Source organism: Pseudorca crassidens, chromosome 2 (genome assembly GCF_039906515.1).
Source record: "Pseudorca crassidens isolate mPseCra1 chromosome 2, mPseCra1.hap1, whole genome shotgun sequence".
NCBI lineage: Eukaryota > Metazoa > Chordata > Mammalia > Artiodactyla > Delphinidae > Pseudorca > Pseudorca crassidens.
In genome coordinates, this window is record NC_090297.1 from 28,765,060 (window position 1) to 28,784,618 (window position 19,559).

The following is a 19,559-nucleotide window of genomic DNA, read 5'->3' on the forward strand; positions in this document are numbered from 1 at the left end:
AAATCAGAGGTCTCAAGTTGGCAGCCAATTTCTGTCTGCAAATAATTTTTGTTTGGTATTTAAAATATTTTTATTAGTCCCTAATATTTAAAAAATCAGAAGATCTCACATAAAAATCCCTTAAAAAGTAAGGACGGTCATCCATTTCACTGTTCCTTCAGTATCCCTTTACAGCTGCCACCAGGGGAAGCTCAAGAGTGGTTGGTCCCTTTGGATGGAGCACACTCTCCACAGCCCCGCCACTCTGCCCAGTCTGCACAGGTCTGGACTCAAAGGAACCCTAGTGTGAGGTGAGGCCTCCAAGCAAGCAGGAATCCCTATGAGGATGAGCGCCTTACCTGGGGGTAACTCACTACTTTGAAGCAGTCCAGCCTAAATATTAAAAACTTGTCCCTTCATTATTTCCATTTACCCTACTTCTGTTCTCCAGAACATCAGAGAATTCAGTCTGTTCCCTTCTGGCTATTATGTGTTCTTCACCCCAGTCTTCTCCCACCTACATGTCGCCAGAGTCTGTGCAGCCCTAACAGTACAGTTTGTTTTCTTAAAGGACCTTGTTACTGATGCTGAAGAAGCACTAGTTAGCTTAACTAACAAATGCTGATGGGTTGAGTTTTTTTTAACTATGTGTGTCAGTTGTTAAGTTTGACAAATTGAAGAGGATCACTCTACTGTCAATCTTCCCAGTAACTACACTGATAAGGAAAATTCTAAAAACGTCAATAACTACACCCAAATTCATACAGTTAAATGGGGGAAATATGTGTAACGGTGATGCAAAGGCACGCTCTGATAAATCAGGCTGTAGCATCCCTAAGTGTAGTACCAGAAAAGCATGACGGTTATCTAGGCAGACAGTAATCGGATGATTGCTCTAATTGATTAATAAGACATGCTGGACTGGACAGAACAAGTCACCAATTATATGAGAGTTCACCTGCTTGAAACTTCAGGTAAAAGGGTGCTCAGAGCACTACACTAAAGCATGGAGAAATGAGGCGGCAATCTAAGGTAAAATTCCGAGGTGGTTTTTTTTTTGGAGGGGGGCCATACATCTTGAACTCTCAGTTCATGTAGTTTCCATGTTTCAGTCGTCTGATCATGTGACAAATTCTTTGGCTGCTGAGACTTGCATGCCTTGCAGATGCTTTTAGGAAATAATTGGGTTAATCTGTCAGTGCCAGGAAAGGATGGGATCATTTTTACTATACTTGATAAAATATCTCTGTCATAAAGGGGACTGGAATCTTTAGTTTTATCTGTAGAAAAAAGATGACTGTTTTCCTGCCTTCTGTCACTTTTGTTATTTCTGTAATTTCCACAATCTATAGAGATCTTTGCAATGCCTTTATAGAGCAGCACTTGTCTCATACTTTTCTCTATTAAAATATTTTCCTTTAAGAATAATCCTTGGGGGACTTCCCTGGTGGCGCAGTGGTTAAGAATCCGCCTGCTAAAGCAGGGGACACGGGTTCGAGCCCTGGTCCGGGAAGATCCCACATGCTGCAGAGCAACTAAGCCCGTGTGCCACAACTACTGAGCCTGTGCTCTACAGCCCGCGAGCCACAACTACTGAGCCCACGTGCCACAACTACTGAAGCCCGCGCACCTAGAGCCCGTGGTCCACACAAGTGAAGCCACTGCAATAAGAAGCCCGCGCACTGCAACAAAGAGTAGCCCCCGCTCGCCGCAACTAGAGAAAGCCCGTGCGCAGCAACAAAGACCCAACACAGCCTAAATAAATAAATAAATAAATAATTTTTAAAAAGGAGTAATCCTTGGGAAACTTACACAACAATGTAAAGCAATTATACTCCAGTAAAGATTTTTTTAAAAAAAAGAATAATGCTTGGGTTCAAGATTTACTTATAAACAAAGCAGACATATTCGTGGTTTAGGATTATGAAGCTTTATATGATGTCTGATTCTCAGCTGAAATAAAATGTTAATGGACTTTTTTGCTAACGGACCTCAGAAACAGCCCAACTCAAAAGTACTTGTGGGCTTCCCTGGTGGCGCAGTGGTTGGGAGTCCGCCTGCTGATGCGGGGGACGTGGGTTCGCGCCCTGGTCCGGAAGGATCCCACATGCCGCGGAGCAGCTGGGCCCGTGAGCCATGGCCGCTGAGCCTGCGCGTCTGGAGCCTGTGCTCCGCAACGGGGGAGGCCACAGCAGTGGGGGGCCGGCGTACCGCAAAAAGGGGCCCGCTTACTGCAAAAAAAAAAAAAGTACTTGCAACTGCTAACTGTACAATATTACTCTTTATTTACTGCAACATAAACTGTCAAATAGAAATTGCATATTATGTTGCAAAACCAAAAACAACGTAGGAATAGGATACTTTACCAAACAGGATTTCAGTCACCACCATCATTCAGATGGTTTTCACTTGTATTTTATACAAATGTAAAATTAAGGTTGCTTAACCATTTTATGAGTTTAATTTTTCTAATTTATTTTTGTACTTTTATAAAGATTTTAGATTATAAATGTTTGCCGTTTGTGGTATTTCTTTGAATAGTGTTATTTTTTTACTATATTAAAAGGTGTGTTTTAAATCTTTAATTTAAAAGTATTACTAATATCTACATTAAGACCCTTTAAGGAGCGACAGGGCGACTCTCTGGAGGCCGTGTCCTCTGTGGTGCCTGAGGAGGACAAGCTCTGTTCCTCTGAGCATCAGTGGTCAGACCATTCATGTCTCAGCATTTCTCCAGGACCAACCTACCCCAGGATGGTGTGGAATACAGGACATTCACCTGTCACCCAGCCACCATTCTGGTTCCAAGGCTGCATGTCTCCACTGGATTGGTGAGAGGGTTGTCAGTGGTTTGCTCCTGGGCCTAATTCCAGCTGCTTATTTGAATCCTTGCTCTGCAATGAACTACTCCCTGGCTGCAGCCCCTCCCTCTTCATAGTCACTGGGACATTGGACAAGTTGTGACTATATTCCAGGGATTGGCACTCTCAGCTTTCACCTTTGCTAGGCTTTGTTATTTCAACGATCATGATGAGGGCATCTGCACAGCTGTTGCTATGCTATGGAAGCTCTGACCTTTTAGACGTAATACCTTGAAAATTGATTGTACACCTCCCTTGCCTCTGCTCTGTCATGCCATTCAATTCACAATAAGGAGGAAATAACAGATAAGTCCACTGGTGAGACAAACCTCTTCTCCTAATCACCTCGTTATTTTTAGAATGTAATCTTTGAGGAAAGATTTGAGAGCAATTGTAACCAAAAAATTGTCAGACTGAGTTCTCTATGCTGGGGAGTTAATGGGGTGTCTCTCAGCTTCTCACAAGACTCACAGTACAACTAAACATTATATATGAGCTTTTGCCTTTTAATTTATCAAACTCTTAAAGGGAATTCAGCTTTATTGCTCTCAATAGCTGATCAGACTTCTATATTTGTCCTAGGATGGTAGAGAAAGGGAGAGACTGTTAATTCGAGAATAAAGACTGCAGAAAATTAGGCAGTGTTTAGTTTTTGCAAAGTTTCCCGCTCTGTTCAGTCGATACCAGTTACTGATGGTTACAAGTCCAAGGTAAACTGGCAAATTAGAAATGCTGATGTTTCACATTACTGATTTCTAAATCCTAGGAAGAAGAGCCTGGAGAGTTCCTGAATATAGAGACGTTCCATGTAGGGAAGAGGTCCCTTTATAGATGTTTCAAATTGTTACAGATTCTAAACCTAGACTTAATCGTCAAATGTGTTTATTTTACTTGTCCTAAAATAGTCTGTCCACAGATATAAAATTATAAGTAATAAGTTGTTGTTTTCCCATTGTGGGAATCTCTAATGTGAAGATGTATTCTATGAAGATAAAGTCTTTTTTAAAATAAGATGCTGTGTAATAAAAATTTATTCTACTCCAAAAAAAGACCCTTTAGATACTCATTTTTTATTTATTTATTTATTTTGGCTGCGTTGGGTCTTCATCTCTGTGCGAGGGCTTTCTCCAGTTGCGGAGAGCGGGGGCCACTCCCCATCGCGGTGCGCGGGCCTCTCACCGCCGCGGCCTCCCCCGCTGCGGAGCACAGGCTCCAGATGCGCAGGCTCCGCGGCATGTGGGATCCTCCCAGACCAGGGCTCGAACCCGCGTCCCCTGCATTGGCAGGCAGACTCTCAACCACTGCGCCACCAGGGAAGCCCTAGATACTCATTTTTAAATCTGCACAAAAGTATAACACTTTACTTTGAATGCAGCAAAGCTACTTTCCATTCATTTGAACTGATAGACTTTTCTTTCTTATACCAGAAAATGGAAGGGCAAATAGAGTCGAGGAGGGGGGTTGTTGGTTGTTTCAACCTCCAGATTAAATCATCTGCAGCTGTGTAGTTGAAACAGCGGTTCATTCTCTCTGACTATTGTATACAAAACTACTTAGTCTCACTTAAGTCTCAACCTTGAGGATGTCAACGTGAATTTATTTGGCCTGAGACAGGTGTGAGAGCAACAGAAAAGTAAGCTGGAAAAAAGGCCAGAGTCAAGCAGTTTCCTTTGAAGTAGTGTACAAACAAACAAAAATGCCTAAGTTAGAGAGAGAAACTATTTCCACTCACTCTGTTTTTAAAAAAGTGCAATTTACTAGAGCAACTATACCCAAATCCCTTGGCAAACAACTCATACAAAAACATCAAGATCGGCCTTTCTCACCTTCTGAGATGCCCCACACTCTGTGGAGTGTTTCTCTCTAAATAAATCCACTTCTTACCTATCACTTTGTCTCTCACTGAATTCTTTCTGCGATGAGACATCAAGAACCTGAGCTTCGGGGCTTCCCTGGTTGCACAGTGGTTAGGAATCTGCCTGCCAGTGCAGGGGACACGGGTTCGAGCCCTGGTCCGGGAAGATCCCACATGCCGTGAGCAACTAAGCCCGTGCACCACAGCTACTGAGCCTGCACTCTAGAGCCCGCGAGCCACAACTACTGAGCCCGTGAGCCACAGCTACTGAAGCCCGCGCGCCTAGAGCCCATGCTCCACAACAAGAGAAGCCACTGCAGTGAGAAGCCCGCGCACCACAAGGAAGAGTAGCCCCCTCTCGCTGCAACTGGAGAAAGCCCACGGGCAGCAATGAAGACCCAATGCAGCCAAAAATAATAAACAAATTAAATAAATAAATAAAATAAAAATTAAAAAACATCAAGATCTTCCACTGTACCTCGAAGGTGGGTCACTTGGTTGTAAGTAGCCAAAGCCAGTCCCAATTTAAAGCAGAAATCTTCTGATGTGACACTAAATTACTGTTGCTTGAAAAACATTTTCACAATCACAGTTCTCACTTTTCTAAAATTGCAATTTCCAGAGGGAAGACCAGAGTTCAATTTAATAGTAGAATACAACTTTGCTGTCATTTGCCAAGCACATTAATAAGCTATTTGGAACTTAACTTTGGTTATCTACATACGACAGAATGAAGGTAAGGGGGCGGCGGGGGGTAGAATCTCCAAATTTGTACTTTGTTTCTCCACTTAAGAAGGTAGAAAGGCCAAAATAGAACAGCTTTTAAGACATTCAGTTTTACATTTCTGCATATTGGAAATAACCTGACATTTTAGCATGCTTCTAAACAGAAAAGGGTGAATAAAATCATCATTCATCCTCTGAATTGTCTTTATATTTTTCCCTTAGATTTAAATTTAATTGAAAACAACCTCACATCAACACCAAAATAGGAACTACTATTTTGTTAGAAATTGCCCTCTTGGAAGAGAAATAAAGAAAGATAATTTACCTGAAACCTTTCCGGATAAAAAGTCGTTAACGATTGTGGAGAAACAATCCAGTATTTAATTAGTCCGTAATATCTACAACCATCAGGAAGCACAATAGCGTATTTCAGTAGAAAAGACTTGGGAGATGGAGCACCACGTAGTACTGTATCTGCCTCTAGACGTTGGAAGTGCACGCTAAAGAAAGATAAGTCTTCAGGGAACAACACACGAAGTAAGCTGTGCAAATATACACCTCCAAAAAAGGCAATACAGTTTTAACTTCAGTAGCTAGATGTGGGGATGGATACCTTATCAAGATATTTTTCATATTAGAATAAGATCAGCTGACCAAATATTAACTAAAGTACCTTTAAACACTCCTAATTCAGTAAAAGGTGTACACTCTGAGGATTTTAATTATTGGAATTCACTAAGTAAGGTAATCTATGACATTTACTGGGAGGAGAAAATTGAGAAGAACAGAGAAGATACATAACATAACACTTCACAGATTTTGAGAGAAAATAGCTTGTTATTGCCAGGACACCTCATGTCTCCTTTGGCTAAGTCTTAATCAATTAAAAAAGTTACGAGTTCATATTCTGCTGTTTTCATGTTTTTATTTTCACATTTTAAAAAAATTTCTTGCTTCCTTGTCTACATCTCTAGGATCCTTTTTAATCCACGAGAATGTGGAATGGATAGTTATGTTCTTTAAATCTGAAGAGAGAAAGCAGCCAACTGAAGAATATTACAACTAGACACAAACAAGTCATGGACATTATCTTCCTATTTATAATGATCATAGGAGAGGTGGCAGCTGTATCTAAGAGCAACATTCCCAGGGTAATGCATACATGAAACAGAGAAATGATATACATTTCTGCTACAAACTGAAAGTAATGCACTTCATGAATATAATGTGTCTGTCCTGTGTATTGCTTTGAGCAAATGGGGCTCCTCGTATATGAGTCCACATTGGACCAGATGACATCAAAACACAGCTAAAACTGCCCATAAGTTTTTGTTAAAACTAAATTTCCTATTCCATTTCAATACATACACAAGTCCACCGATGAGAGCCAAAGATAGGAATAGTAATAATTTATAGGCTTCCTGGTTCTGACATTGACCATCCATCTCTCATTTCTCTCGGCTACCCATGTGAACATTTGCTGTGCTATGATACCCCTCTCTTTGAAATTATAAATGTCATCGGCTGTAAATTTACTTTTAGCAGAAAAGTGGAGGACATTCGGAACAGACATCACCTGGAGCATTTCAGAGACCTCGGGGCTTTCATCAAAATCCACCATAGCAAAAAATACCTTGTTACTGAATGCACTGGAGAATTGCCAGGAATCTGCCAAGATCTGAAATTCTTTTTTTTTTTTTTTTTTTTTTGCGGTACGCGGGCCTCTCACTGTTGTGACCTCTCCCGCTGCGGAGCACAGGCTCCGGACGCACAGGCTCAGCGATCATGGCTCACGGGCCCAGCCGTTCCGCGGCATGTGGGATCTTCCCGGACCGGGGCATGAACCCGTGTCCCCTGCATCGGCAGGCGGACTCTCAACCACTGCGCCACCAGGGAAGCCCAAGATCTGAAATTCTTGAAGAGCAAGTTTGCATGTTACACATGATCTAAACTTCTGGAGAGTAGTAAACATCACAATAACAGAATAGTTTCTTGGTTTTTCTAATACAAAACGATTGAACATGGCATCATTCATTCTTATCACTCTGTTTTTCTGAGTCCAGTCCATCAGCTGTCCGACCTTTTCTGCTAATATCTTCTTCCTTTGTCCAGGATGTGCAGGAGTCTCGGGAGTCATGAACACCAAAACCACCACCATGGTCAGAGATACACGCCAAAGCCACCACCATTCTTCCATATTTGTTTACTTCTTTTTGTTAAGTTTCCAAATATCTATGCCAAAATCTTATCATTTCTCCCAGCAATTAATTTGTCTAGGACCTTTTATTTGTCTGTCTTCTTTAATCCTAGTAAAAGAGCTATATCACAAATTCCCATGCATGTCTGGTTTATGAGCCATGTATTAGAGTTTAGAAAATATTCTGTGAAAAAACAAAATTCTGTGATCAAGGAAGTCTTGGAAATGTTCCAGTCTCAGTCTTTCTGCAGAGTTCCAGACTCACATTTCTAACTGCCTCCTGGACAGCAATACCTAGATCCACCACAATCACCTCAAACTACTCAAAAGCCAACCTCATCATCCCCTTGCCTGCCAAGCCCTGGGTTCTCTGCCTCTCTTCCCACTGTGACCCCATCCCACCAATCACTGAGGTTTTAAAACTGAAGACTCTTCTTGGACTCCTCTCTTACCCTCCATCCATCAAACCAGAACTTAGCCTCTGGAGCAGACTGCCTGAGTTTGGATCCAAGCTCTACCACTTAGTTTTGTGACCCTGGGCACGTTCCTCACTTCTCTGTGCCTCAGTTTCCTCGCCTGTAAGACGATGGTGGTCATAGCATCCCTCTCCTAGGATTTTTCTGCACAGCCCTCAGAGAGGAGCAGGCGGGCAAGCTGGGGATAGCATCCCTGCCTTCCTCTTGCTGTCCAGCGCCACCACTAGAGGCAGTGCGGAGTCGTAACTGAGAGAAGGTAGACCTGGGGACCAGATGCATCTGGGTTTCCATCCTTACCAGTCTCTTCAGTTACTGGCAAAAATGGGGGTAATGCCTACCTCACCTATTAGTTATGTACATTACCTGTCAACATCTTCCAATGTCTAGAACGGTACTAGCACGATTGGATTTTTTTTTCCTTCTCCTTTTTAGAGAAATGGTTGGATACTGAGCATTACTTCTAATACCTGTTACCTCTCCCAGGGACGTGCCCTCTCCAATTACGATGATCATTCCTTCTATGCCGTCAAGCAGATGATGAAATTATTGGGAAAGACAGAATCAGTAGAATGTGTGTAAATAATGTTAAGTTCTGGGAAGGATACCTGCTGGAGAGTGAGCCTGACTGGGAGATTACTCTGGCTATGTACGGCACCTTTTTTTTTTTTTTTTTTTTTTTGCCATGTCGATGCGTAACCTTTATCAAAGTAAAGATTTTTAACTTGTGAATGAAGTGAACGCGATATCCTGATGCCCTCCTCCTCCCCATCCTCTTGCTGCACCAGCCCCGCCGCCGGCCCTTTCCTACCCGGAAGGCCTCTGGGCCCCAACGCCGCCGCCACCGCCGCGCCGCCCGGCGGTGACCAAGCTGAACGCGGGCTGTGATGACCCGCGCGCGGAAGAGGGGTGCCTAGCAACCGGGGGCGCTTAACAGAGGAGCCGGCGAAGGGAGGCGGAAGTGCGCGCTGGGAAGGTGAGAGGAGGAGGGGACAGGGGTGGGGAGGTGCTCACCGGCTCCCGCTCCTTTCTCTGCGCCGGGGTATTAATTTAAACTGAAGATGATTATCCTAGGAGGGGAAGGGAGGGATTGGGCTGGAACTAGACAAACCGCAGCTCCTCCCGCTGGGGCCCCTCACACACCCGCTCCTCCTCCTCCAGCAGAGGGCAGAGGGAGGGAATATGACCCAGGTGGGGAGGGGACCAGCCCCCCACCACCAATTCCCTAGGGCCAATTCGAAGCCCCTTCGAAACAAGCCGGTCCTCTCTGGATGGAGATAGGGCTCCTTCTCTTAGATCCCGCAGGGCCCTAGCCCAAAGCTGGGGCAGGGAAAGCAAAGAAAGTTGCACAGGACTTGGTTACTGGAAGTAGTGGTGGAAACTGGATTAAGGGCTACTTTTCCTGCTACCTGCCCCCCCCCTTCCGCCAGCCCCGCCGAGCACTTGGCACTACACACACACACGCACACGCACATGCACACACACACACGCGCACGCACACACACTGAGGAGCCCCATTATCCCCTTTCACCTGCTCCAGGACCTGTAGGATCCAGCAGTTTGTGTCTGTGGATGCATGGGTGGGAGGAAACTTAGTTAATGCCTCACACGAAGTTGAGTGTAGGGAGTGCTGTTTCCAAGCAGGCTTCCAGCAGGAAGGGGCTTGGAGCGAAACGGACAGGAGCACATCCTTTGGAGGCTTTCCTCAGTGGTCTCCTGCAGCCTTGTTTGCTCCCTCCAGCAGAGGTGGGTGTCTTGGAACAGGCCTGGGGTCCCTGAGCCTTCGGCTCCTGCACCATGGCCACCCTGAGTGTCAAGCCCAGTCCACGTTTCCAGTTGCCGGACTGGCACACCAACAGCTGCCTGTTGTCCACTAACGCTGAGCGGCAGCGAGATGCCTCACACCAGATCCGCCAGGAGGCCCGGGTCCTCTGCAATGAAACCAACAACAAGGTTGGGGGCCGGAGCCCAGTTGGGTGGGAAAGGGATAGCCCCCAACTCCCGATAACCTCTTTATCTGGCTCTGTCTCTTCCAGACCATTTGGGACGAACATGACAATAGGACTCGACTGGCAGAGAGGATTGATTCTGTCAACCGGTGGAAGGAGACGCTGGACAAGTGTCTGACGGATTTAGATGCCGAGATCGACGCCCTGACACAGGCAGGGAGCCAGGGCAGGGTGCCAGGAAACCCTGCCTGCAAGGACCTCCCTCTCCCTCCCCTCTTCCGGGTCAGGGTATTTGGTGGCATGTCCATCTGAGTCACTTGGCCTAAGTGGGGATGAGAGCTGCTTCCCAGCGGATGGCCCCACCAGCCTCCTGTGCCCTCTCTTTTCTAGATGAAAGAGTCAGCAGAACAAAACCTGCAGGCCAAGAACCTGCCTCTGGATGTGGCCATTGAGTGCCTGACCCTGCGGGAGAGTCGGCGTGACATTGATGTGGTGAAGGACCCCGTGGAGGAAGAGCTGCACAAAGAGGTAGAGGTCATTGAAGCCACCAAGGAGGCCTTGCAACAGAAGATCAGCCAGGCCTTTGAGAAGCTCTGGTAAGAGAGAGATGTGTCATTCGCACGTTCACCCGCCTTTGAAGGCTGTGTTTTAAATGTAGAACGTGTGTATCGTGGGTTACAAGTCACTGGCTCTCAGGCCGCCTTCTGCCCCCGCCGTGCCCATGGCAGAAACCACTCACCCACTGATCGTAGTACTTTTTGCACCACCTGGACGTGGTCTCAGAATACTTCTCATGAACCTGCTCTAGGCAGCCATTATCAATTTATTGGAAGCATGAGAGATGAAGCCCATGTGCCACCACGCCGACTTTCTGGGAGTGTGAGCCTTATGAGTGTGGCTACTGGAGTGTGCCCTGTGGGTGTGTGCAAGCACTTGGTGCCATAGTTTTGTCTGTGGGGAGCTCATCCAGCTGTGCCTATATTTGTCTCAGCTGCAGCAGCAGCTCCACTGTCACCTCAGCTTTCCCATCCCTCCTTGTCCCTTCAGTACCATGGGCGCTGCGTTCCAGGGCCTTGGAGGTATGGCTCCTGATCCAGTCTGTTCTGTCCCCAGCCTCCTGCAGGAAGTCCGACAGCAGCTCAACTCTGACCATCGGGGCAAAATGGAGGCAGTGGACGTTGACAGAGGCTGCTTCTCTCTCAACCTCAAGTCCCCGAACATCTCTCTGAAGATTAATCCCACACGTGTCCCCAGTGGGTAAGAAGGGCGTTTCATTCAGTCTCTCTTCCTCCCCGCAGAGGCCATATTCTGATTATTTCCTGCCACCTGCAGCTCCACCACACTCCAGCAGTGGGATGACTACAGTCAGTTCAACAAGAACCGAGCAGAGGCTGAGATGAAAGAGTCCATAGAGCTGAGGGAGGCCATCGCCCTAACTATTGCCAAGGTGACTGACCACTCCCCCTACCCCGATCCTCCATGACTAAGAGATGGCCCCAGCATGCACTCAAGCGCTTGTCTTCTGTTCCCTGTCAGCCATGTGGCATCCCACCCCTCACCTGAGCGACATCCTCAGCTGGCCAGAGCTCATACCCTCCCCTTGCCCTGCCTACTTTCTGTCCTCAGACCAACAACGAACTGGAAGCCCAGAGGGTTGCAGCGGAATTTGCCTTCAGGAAGCGGCTGTGGGAGATGGAGAAAGTGTACAGTGAGCTCAAGTGGCAAGAGAAGAATGTGAGCCTTCTCCGTTTGGTCTCCTGGGGCCTGGACTTCCCGCTGTGGGATGAGGAGCCTGAGGCCCTGCCAGGAAGCCCCGGACTGGGTGCACCAGGTGGAGACCAGTCACTCTGTCCCTGCAGACCTTGGAGGAGATTGCCGAGCTGCAGGAGGACATCCGGCATCTGGAGGAGGATCTGCGCAGAAAGTTACAGAACCTGAAGCTATGCCACACCCGGCTAGAGACCAGGACCTACCGGCCCAACGTGGAACTCTGCAGGGACCAGGTACGAGGGCACCCCAGTGGGGCATGGGCCCCTGGCTAAGGTTCCTCAGGATGACTCACTCCCTGGTGAAGCAGGGGTGCTGGCGCAGGGCAGCCCCCAGACCCGTGGCAGAAGGACAGTGTGGCTGACCTGGACTCCCAACCTGCCCCTCTGCCTCCAGGCACAGTACGGCCTCACTGAGGAGGTTTACCAGTTAGAGGCAACCACTGCTGCCCTGAAGCAGAAGCTGGCGCAGGCACAGTAGGTTTGGGGAGTGGGCAGGACGGGCGGGGAGACACCTCCCACCATTGGGGTCCCTTGCTGCCTGCCAGCTTCCCTGCTGTCTTCCTGACTCAAGGCTGGTGAGCTCAGCCCTGACCTCCCAGCCTCACACCGGCGGTGGTGGGCTGTTAATCCCTCCTCCCCAGGGATGCTCTGGACGCCCTGTACCAGCATCTGGCCCGGCTGCAGGCTGACATCGCCTGCAAGGCCAACTCCATGCTCTTGGACACCAAGTGCATGGACACCCGGCGGAAGCTGACCATGCCGGCTGAGAAGTTTGTGCCGGAGGTGGACACCTTCACCCGCACCACAAACCGCACCCTGAGTCCACTCCAAACCTGCCCGCTGGAGCTAACCTAGCGAGGGGGCTGAGGGAGGAGGGGAAGGCTGGTGGAAAATGAAAGAGGGAGGGCAGTGGAGAGAACGAATCTAATAAAGGTCGGGGGTTCTCAGTCCAGACGGTTCTTTGCTACCCCTGCATGTAGCCAGTGGGGAGAGGGCTCTTGGCTGTCCTGTGCACGGAGGAGCAAAGATGGTAACATCATCCCTCAAGCTCCATGTTCCCAATCCCATGCCCTTCTCTGGGCTAGGCCAGCACCCTGGGCTCCAGCGCCGTGATCTCTAACCAGCTCTGTCCCAGCTGGACCCTTGCGTGCCCTCTTGACGCCTAGGGGAGGCCCAGAGGGGGCTAGGGTGACAGGGGGAGGGCTTGGGGGTGGCCGCCCAGGACTGAATGACCCGAGCTGGGGCTGCTGTGGCACGGCTGGCCGACCGTGGGGGCAGTGGCCCGAAGGTCTGGCTCAGTGCGCAGCCCTCGGGGACCCTTTAGTGGCCGTCCCGCCCGGCTGTGACGCCGTTTACAGGTCGGGGAAACGCGGGCTAAATACAGAGGCCGGGCCCAATCGAAACGAGGTCTGCGGGACCGCCCCTTGTCACCTGCGGGGCAGCTGCGACTCCGGGCCGCCGGGTGGCGCTGTGGGGCCGGGGAAAGCCGCGCGGTGGGGTGCGCGCGGGCCGCACCGGAAGTGGCGGCTGGTACGGGCGGATGGCGGCGGCTGCGGTGATGACGGCGGCGGGCTGCGGAGGGGCTGGGGCGGCTCGCTCCCTCTCCCGCTTCCGCGGCTGCCTGGCGGGCGCGCTGCTCGGGGACTGCGTGGGCGCCGTGTACGAGGCGCGCGACACCGTCGACCTGACGTCAGTCTTGCGTCGGGTCCAGGACCTGGAGCCGGACCCCGGCTCGCCGGGGAGCGCGCAGACAGGTGGGCGGGGCCGGGCGCACTGGGCACCGGGGAGCTGCGAGGGACTCAGGCGGGGAGGGGACAGCGGCCGGAGGGGCCCGCTCTGCACGACCCGCGGGCACCTTGGATTCAGCGTGTCCAAATCCGAGCCCCGTCTTCGCACGTCTCGCCCCGAACGTGCACCAGCCCGGGGCTTGGCTACACAGACCTCCCAGCCGTGCAAGCCACGCCTAGATTGCGCCTAGTCCAATACTTAAGTCCCTGCCGATTTTACCCATTTTACGCGTTTTACCCGGGTCTCCCGAGTCAGTTGGCCACCAGTCCATCTCCACGCAGCTGGAGGGCACTTCTGAAAGCAGATCTTATCGCGGCCTCCCCTCATGAATCTCTGCAGTAATTTTCCATTACCCTTAGGACATAGCCAAACTCCTTAATGTTCCCTACGTGGCCGGCCCTCGCCTGCGTCTCCAGTTTCACCTTATACCACCCTTGGCCTTGCTGTCTGCGCTGCACTTCCTCTCACTTCGTGCCTCCTCTAGCTCAGGCCTTTGCATGTACTGCTATCCCTTTGCCTGTAAAGCTCTCTCCCCTCTGCCTCTCCCTCCCTGTGCAGTCAACTCATCACCCAGATCTCAGCGCAGTATCACGGCTGAGGATGATTCTTCTTGGAGAGCATGTAGAATAGTAAGAAAAAGGGGCCACACCCGGAACCCTGGAGGAGGAAAAGGAGCTAGAGAAGGAAACAGTTTATAGGAGGAGAAGCAGAGGGGAGATGGGTAACAACAAAACTCAAGAAAAGAATTTCAGGGCTTCCCTGGTGGCGCAGTGGTTGAGAGTCCGCCTGCCGATGCAGGGTACACGGGTTCGTGCCCCGGTCCGGGAAGATCCCACATGCCGCGGAGCGGCTGGGCCCGTGAGCCATGGCCCATGAGCCTGCGCGTGTGCTCCGCGGCGGGAGGCCACAACAGTGAGAGGCCCGCGTACAGCAAAAAAAAAAAAAAAAATTTCAAGATGAAGACACTGGTTACTGGTGTGAGGCTACAGAGAGGTTAAGTGGGGGGAAGTCTAGACTTAGAAAAGCATCTTCAGTAGAAGGTTGAACCTTGGAAGTTAGATTTCAGTGGGTTTAGGAGGAAATGGAAAAGGAGAAAATAGAGTATGTTTGGTATGAAGGGAAGGAGAGAGATGAGCTGTGGCTGAGGTGAAGACAGGATGGGGGGGACAGTTCATAATTTCATTTTTGGTTTGATGTTAAGATGAGGGGAAGACATTTTAGTTTGAGATTTTAGGACCCTTTGGGTGCAAGTGGCAGAAAACCCAACTCAAAATGGCCTGAGCAAAAAGAATGCATTGGCTGGCATCACTGAGAAGTCCAGGGCAGGTCTGGCTTTAAGCAGAGCTAAACCAAGCCATCTCCTCAAGACTCAGTTCCTCTCCTTATTCAGATCTGCGTTCTTCTGGGTGGGCTTCACTGTAACAGACCCTTCCCACGGGGTGGCCCTCAGCAGTTCCCAGCTCAGCATCTCCAGCAGAGGAAGTTTCTCTTCGCAGTGGCACCAGCAGAGGTCTCTGATGGAGTCTCAGTGGTCTGGCTTATGTCACCCGTCCATCACTGAAACAGGGAATGGGGTGCTGTTTGGCTGGGCTGGAGGTGGCATTGGCTCCCACCCCTATCATCTGGACTGGGAGTGGGAGAGAAGTGATTCCCTGGGGGAAAGCAGGGTGCAGGGACCGATCAGAGGGAGACCAGGTGCTGCTGCATTACAGAGGGAGGAGTTGAGACAAAGGAAGGGCAAGGTCCCTGGGGAACTGGGCTTGGGGGGCACTTCAAGAGGGACCAGTCCCTCTGAGGACAGACTGGAGAGTGTGGCTGTGAGTAGGTGCCTGTGAGCCTCTCTTCCTGGTGAAGTAGGGTGTGGAGGCTCCTGAGAGTGAAAGGGGAGGAGAAGGCAGGGTTGGGACTTGGGATACACAGAGCAGGGCAGGGATGGGGGGCAAGGGCAGAAGGCAGATGTGAGGAATAAGAAGGGGCTCACTAGGGAGTATGCTTAGTTCTCTGTAACTGTCTCTTCTTCAGATAAAACCAAGTCCTTGGCCCTAGCTGGCTTATAGCCTATTTGAGAAGCTACCACGTAACCAATGGTGTGTGTTACAAGTGCCAGAGCAGTAGACTCGGGCACCCAGAGGAAGGAGACAGGGCCAGAGGAGGGCGGGGGAGCAGCCCCAGGTGGGAAGGACTTGACCCAGGCTCCAGGATTGGTTCTGAGGATGTGGATTGGAGCAGTGGGATATAAGATGGGTGAGGAAGGGCGGGCTTCAGATGGCCAAGGCAGTGAGTTTGGACCTCATCCTGAAGGCAGCAGCCAGCCATTCGAGCAGGAGAGTGAGATGAGGAAAGTGATATTCTACTCTTTCTGGCTGCACATATAGGTTGGGCTGGAGAGTGGGGAATATGCAGGAGATTTGAGAGGCCCAAAGCAGGTCCATTAAGACTGGAGATGCAGCCAGAAGGGGTGGAAGGTTTTCCTCCAGAAATCAGCAGGGCATGTGACTGACTCAGAGCCCTGGAAACTGGATGGGAGTGAGAGGCTGACTTGAGGCCTTCTGGAAGTAGTAGATAAAAGGAGTGAGCGGGAGGCCAAAGCCGCCACCCTCGAGCCCTGCAGCTCGATCTCCGCCCCCCGCCCTGTCCCTGCAGAAGCACTGTGCTACACAGACGACACAGCCATGGCCAGGGCGCTGGTGCAGTCCCTGCTGGCCAAGGAGGCCTTCGACGAGATGGACATGGCGCACAGGTGAGGGCAGTGGTCCTGGGGTGAAGCAAACCAGGTGGGCAGAGTTATTGCACCCCTTGACCAGAGCAGTGACATCTGTGCATGCCGGGACACCCTCCCCGCACACCCCGCTGCAGGACACTCTCCCTAGGGCAGCTGCAGCTTCCCAAGCTAGAAGTGACAGCACCGCTGGCACAGGCTCCTGAGGGCCCAAGGATTCCTCTTTTCCCAAACCAGCCAGGTTTCTTCTCTCCCAGCCCTGGCAGGCATCTCTTAGATCACTACGCTGTCCCCTTCTCTCCCCTAGGTTTGCTCAGGAGTACAAGAAGGACCCTGACCGGGGTTATGGTGCTGGAGTGATCACCGTCTTCAGGAAGCTCCTGAGCCCCAAGTGCCGTGATGTCTTCGAGCCTGCCCGGGCCCAGTTTAATGGCAAAGGCTCCTACGGCAACGGGGGCGCCATGCGGGTGGCCGGCATCTCCCTGGCCTATAGCAGTGTCCAGGATGTGCAGAAGGTAGTTAGGGCTGGCTGGCTTCTGGACACTCTCGTCCCTCCCTCCTCTGCAGCTTGGGTGCTGTGACAGCAGGTCTTTGCCTCCCTCATCTTTGCCCTAGTTTGCCCGGCTCTCGGCCCAGCTGACACACGCCTCCTCCCTGGGTTACAACGGTGCCATCCTGCAGGCCCTGGCTGTGCACCTGGCTTTGCAGGGTGAGTCGTCCAGTGAGCACTTCCTTGAACAACTCCTGGGCCACATGGAGGAGCTGGAGAGTGATGCCCAGTCTGTGTCAGATGCCCGGGAGTGAGTATGCGGGCTGGAGGCGCGTCTGTGCATGTGCATGCTGGTGGGGTGGCCCTGCCTCAAGCTGAGACCTTCCTTTAATTGCAGGCCCTAAGGAGGGGTGGGAAGAAGCCCTTTGCGTTGGCTGTGCCTCAGGGCTCTCCGGGTCCCAGAGAACAAACCGGGTGGCTCGCCCTTCCCACTTCTTGCCCTGACACCCGTGCTTAAGTGTCAGATGCCCACGTCCCTGCCTCGCCCTCCCATGCAGCCCTTCCCCCTCCTGCCTTCTCCACCCTGCTGGCTCCGACCTCCCTGAAATCTCGCCCCCAACCCACAGGTTGGGCATGGAGGAGCGTCCGTACTCCAGCCGACTGAAGAAGATTGGGGAGCTTCTAGAGCAGGACTCAGTGACCAGAGAGGAGGTGGTGTCCGAGCTAGGTGGGTAGTCCCCCACCCGTCATCCTTCAGGGTCAGTCTTGGGCTCAGGAGTGGGAGGGGTGCCTGGAGTCACGCCTGCTGCCGTCACACCTTTGCCAGGGTTGCTGAGACAGCAGAGCCACGTTCCGTAGGGTCTTTGGCAGGCTGCGAGCACAGCTCCTTCTTGTTCTAGGGCAACAGTACCCTCAGCCTTAAAGATAAACATCCCAGAGATGGCAGCCGGCCGCTGGTTTTTTACAGCTAATGGTGATAGTACTTTACTGTGTTCTGGGCACTATGCAGAATGCTTCACCTCTAGGATGTCATTTGACCCTTGCACCAGCCCTGCGAGAATTCCTAACTTTATTCACTCTCTACACGAGGAGCTGAACCCAGGATACAGGAATCACACAGCCAGTAGGTCGGCGAGCCGGGATTTGAACCCAGGTAGCCTAACTCCAGAGCCTGTGCTCTTAATCGCAGCCCAGCTTGAAGCTGAGAGTGTTGACTTGTGGCAGGTGGCAGGAAGCCTGGGGACATGTGGGGCTCGGGAAGGGGGGCGGCTCAAGTTCCCATAATCTGGCTTCCCCGCAGGGAATGGCATTGCTGCCTTTGAATCTGTGCCCACCGCCATCTACTGCTTCCTGCGCTGCATGGAGCCCGACCCCGAGATCCCCTCTGCCTTCAACAGCCTCCAGAGGACTCTCATCTATTCCATCTCACTTGGTGGGGACACAGACACCATTGCCACCATGGCCGGGGCCATTGCTGGCGCCTACTATGGCATGGAACAGGTGCCAGAGAGCTGGCAGCAAAGCTGTGAGGGCTATGAGGAGACTGACGTCCTGGCCCAGAGCCTGCACCGGGTCTTCCAGAAGAATCTGTGAGGGCCACAGCTCCGCCATACCCAGCAGGACCAACTACAGCTCGGACTGGAAACCCTGGGCTCCCTTAGGCTTGGCTCCCTGCCTCGGCCTTCCTGCGGTGTGGCCGGAGTGCACCCTTGGGGCTGGGGACTCCTCTGGGGAGGTCACTGAACAGTGAGGGAGGGACGGGTGCCTTCTGGTGCTGGGTTCCTGGCTTCTGCAGAGCCTCGGTGCTCCTGGCTCCTCAGTCAGACATAAGGGACCGGGGCCGGTTTTATTTTGGAGCAGTACTTGTGGTGTTTTCCTTTATTATCTAGGACATGGGATTTGGGGAGGTGGAAATGATCTGCGGCATCGTTTCTCCTTGTTGGGATTTAACCAGTTTGCCAGGATGCCTGCCTTTGACTGCACAGGGCCCCAGGCGCCAAGTTTATATGGATCAGGAGGTGGACACGTGAATCTAGCTGATCTAGATGCACACCTGGCCCTTGGCTGTCATGGGTCTTGTTAACAGCTTCCCGACGAAGTTACAGAGCAATAAACAGTTCTTTAAATCCCACCACTGTTTCCTGTGTTTCTCCTCTGCCCTGAGCGGATTCTTCCCCCCTCGCCCTTCTGTGCCTGTGCCTCTCTGTCTGGGCCTCACTCTCCGAGGAGCCAGGGACCCAAGCTGCTGGCCTGTGGAGGCATATTCCTCCAGCTGTTCAGCCACGAAAAGCAGAGCAGGCATGGTCTGGTGCTTTGTCCTGGTGGAGATCCCTCACAGCGGCCCAGGCAGTGGGCAGGAACAAGCCAGATTTTCCTGCTCTCAGAGCCTGGCTTCATAGGTTGCTCCCCAGATAGAACCCAGGCCCAGCCAGGAACCAGAACGCTGTAGGACGATGCCGAGGGGACCGTGTTATCACGGGACCGCTGACCTTTGTGTGAGGGGGGCACATCGCCTCAGGTGAAGGCCGGGCCTCATTCTGCATCTTGGGCCTCAGTCAAAGGCCTTGGCCTGCTGGGAAGTTCTGCACACCATCCATTCTGAAGAAAGGAAAATCGAAATGGAGGAGACACCTCCCCTCAAACTTGAGGGATATTCCAGCCTCGGTGGAGAGAGACGCATGCCCAGCTCTGCAGCTAGCCTGAGGTTTCAGGACTGTCGGACAGGCCTGCTTTCAGCCAAGATGGGGTTCTTC

The 19,559-nt window shown here is 51.3% G+C and overlaps 2 protein-coding genes and 1 pseudogene across 9 annotated transcripts; all 3 read left to right on the forward strand.

Annotated features, from left to right (window-relative positions):
* The first annotated feature begins 892 nt into the window (after positions 1-892).
* Positions 893-3,984, forward strand: LOC137208763 (succinate dehydrogenase [ubiquinone] cytochrome b small subunit, mitochondrial-like; annotated as a pseudogene).
* Positions 3,985-8,363: 4,379 nt separating this feature from the next.
* On the forward strand, positions 8,364-13,006 carry TEKT2 (tektin 2). 4 transcript variants are annotated; one of them, XM_067725485.1, is made up of 10 exons: positions 8,364-9,067; positions 9,736-10,044; positions 10,128-10,253; positions 10,431-10,636; positions 11,154-11,297; positions 11,373-11,487; positions 11,667-11,774; positions 11,900-12,043; positions 12,204-12,283; positions 12,451-13,006. In XM_067725485.1, exons 2-10 carry the CDS (start codon positions 9,889-9,891, stop codon positions 12,662-12,664), a joined length of 1,293 nt encoding a protein of 430 aa, XP_067581586.1. In that variant the 5' UTR covers positions 8,364-9,067; positions 9,736-9,888; the 3' UTR covers positions 12,665-13,006. The 4 variants fall into 4 exon arrangements, with proteins under 4 accessions (XP_067581586.1, XP_067581585.1, XP_067581584.1 ...); XM_067725484.1 differs by having other exon boundaries at positions 9,833-10,044; XM_067725483.1 differs by having other exon boundaries at positions 8,365-9,067; positions 9,836-10,044; positions 12,451-13,005.
* Positions 13,007-13,309: 303 nt separating this feature from the next.
* On the forward strand, positions 13,310-18,937 carry ADPRS (ADP-ribosylserine hydrolase). Of its 5 annotated transcripts, none has more exons than XM_067725487.1 (7): positions 13,314-13,563; positions 16,241-16,337; positions 16,624-16,831; positions 16,932-17,116; positions 17,433-17,533; positions 17,816-17,959; positions 18,107-18,541. In XM_067725487.1, exons 1-7 carry the CDS (start codon positions 13,350-13,352, stop codon positions 18,397-18,399), a joined length of 1,242 nt encoding a protein of 413 aa, XP_067581588.1. In that variant the 5' UTR covers positions 13,314-13,349; the 3' UTR covers positions 18,400-18,541. The 5 variants fall into 5 exon arrangements, with proteins under 5 accessions (XP_067581590.1, XP_067581591.1, XP_067581588.1 ...); XM_067725488.1 differs by having other exon boundaries at positions 17,816-17,929; XM_067725489.1 differs by lacking the exon at positions 16,932-17,116 and having other exon boundaries at positions 13,310-13,563; positions 17,706-17,959.
* Positions 18,938-19,559: the final 622 nt, after the last annotated feature.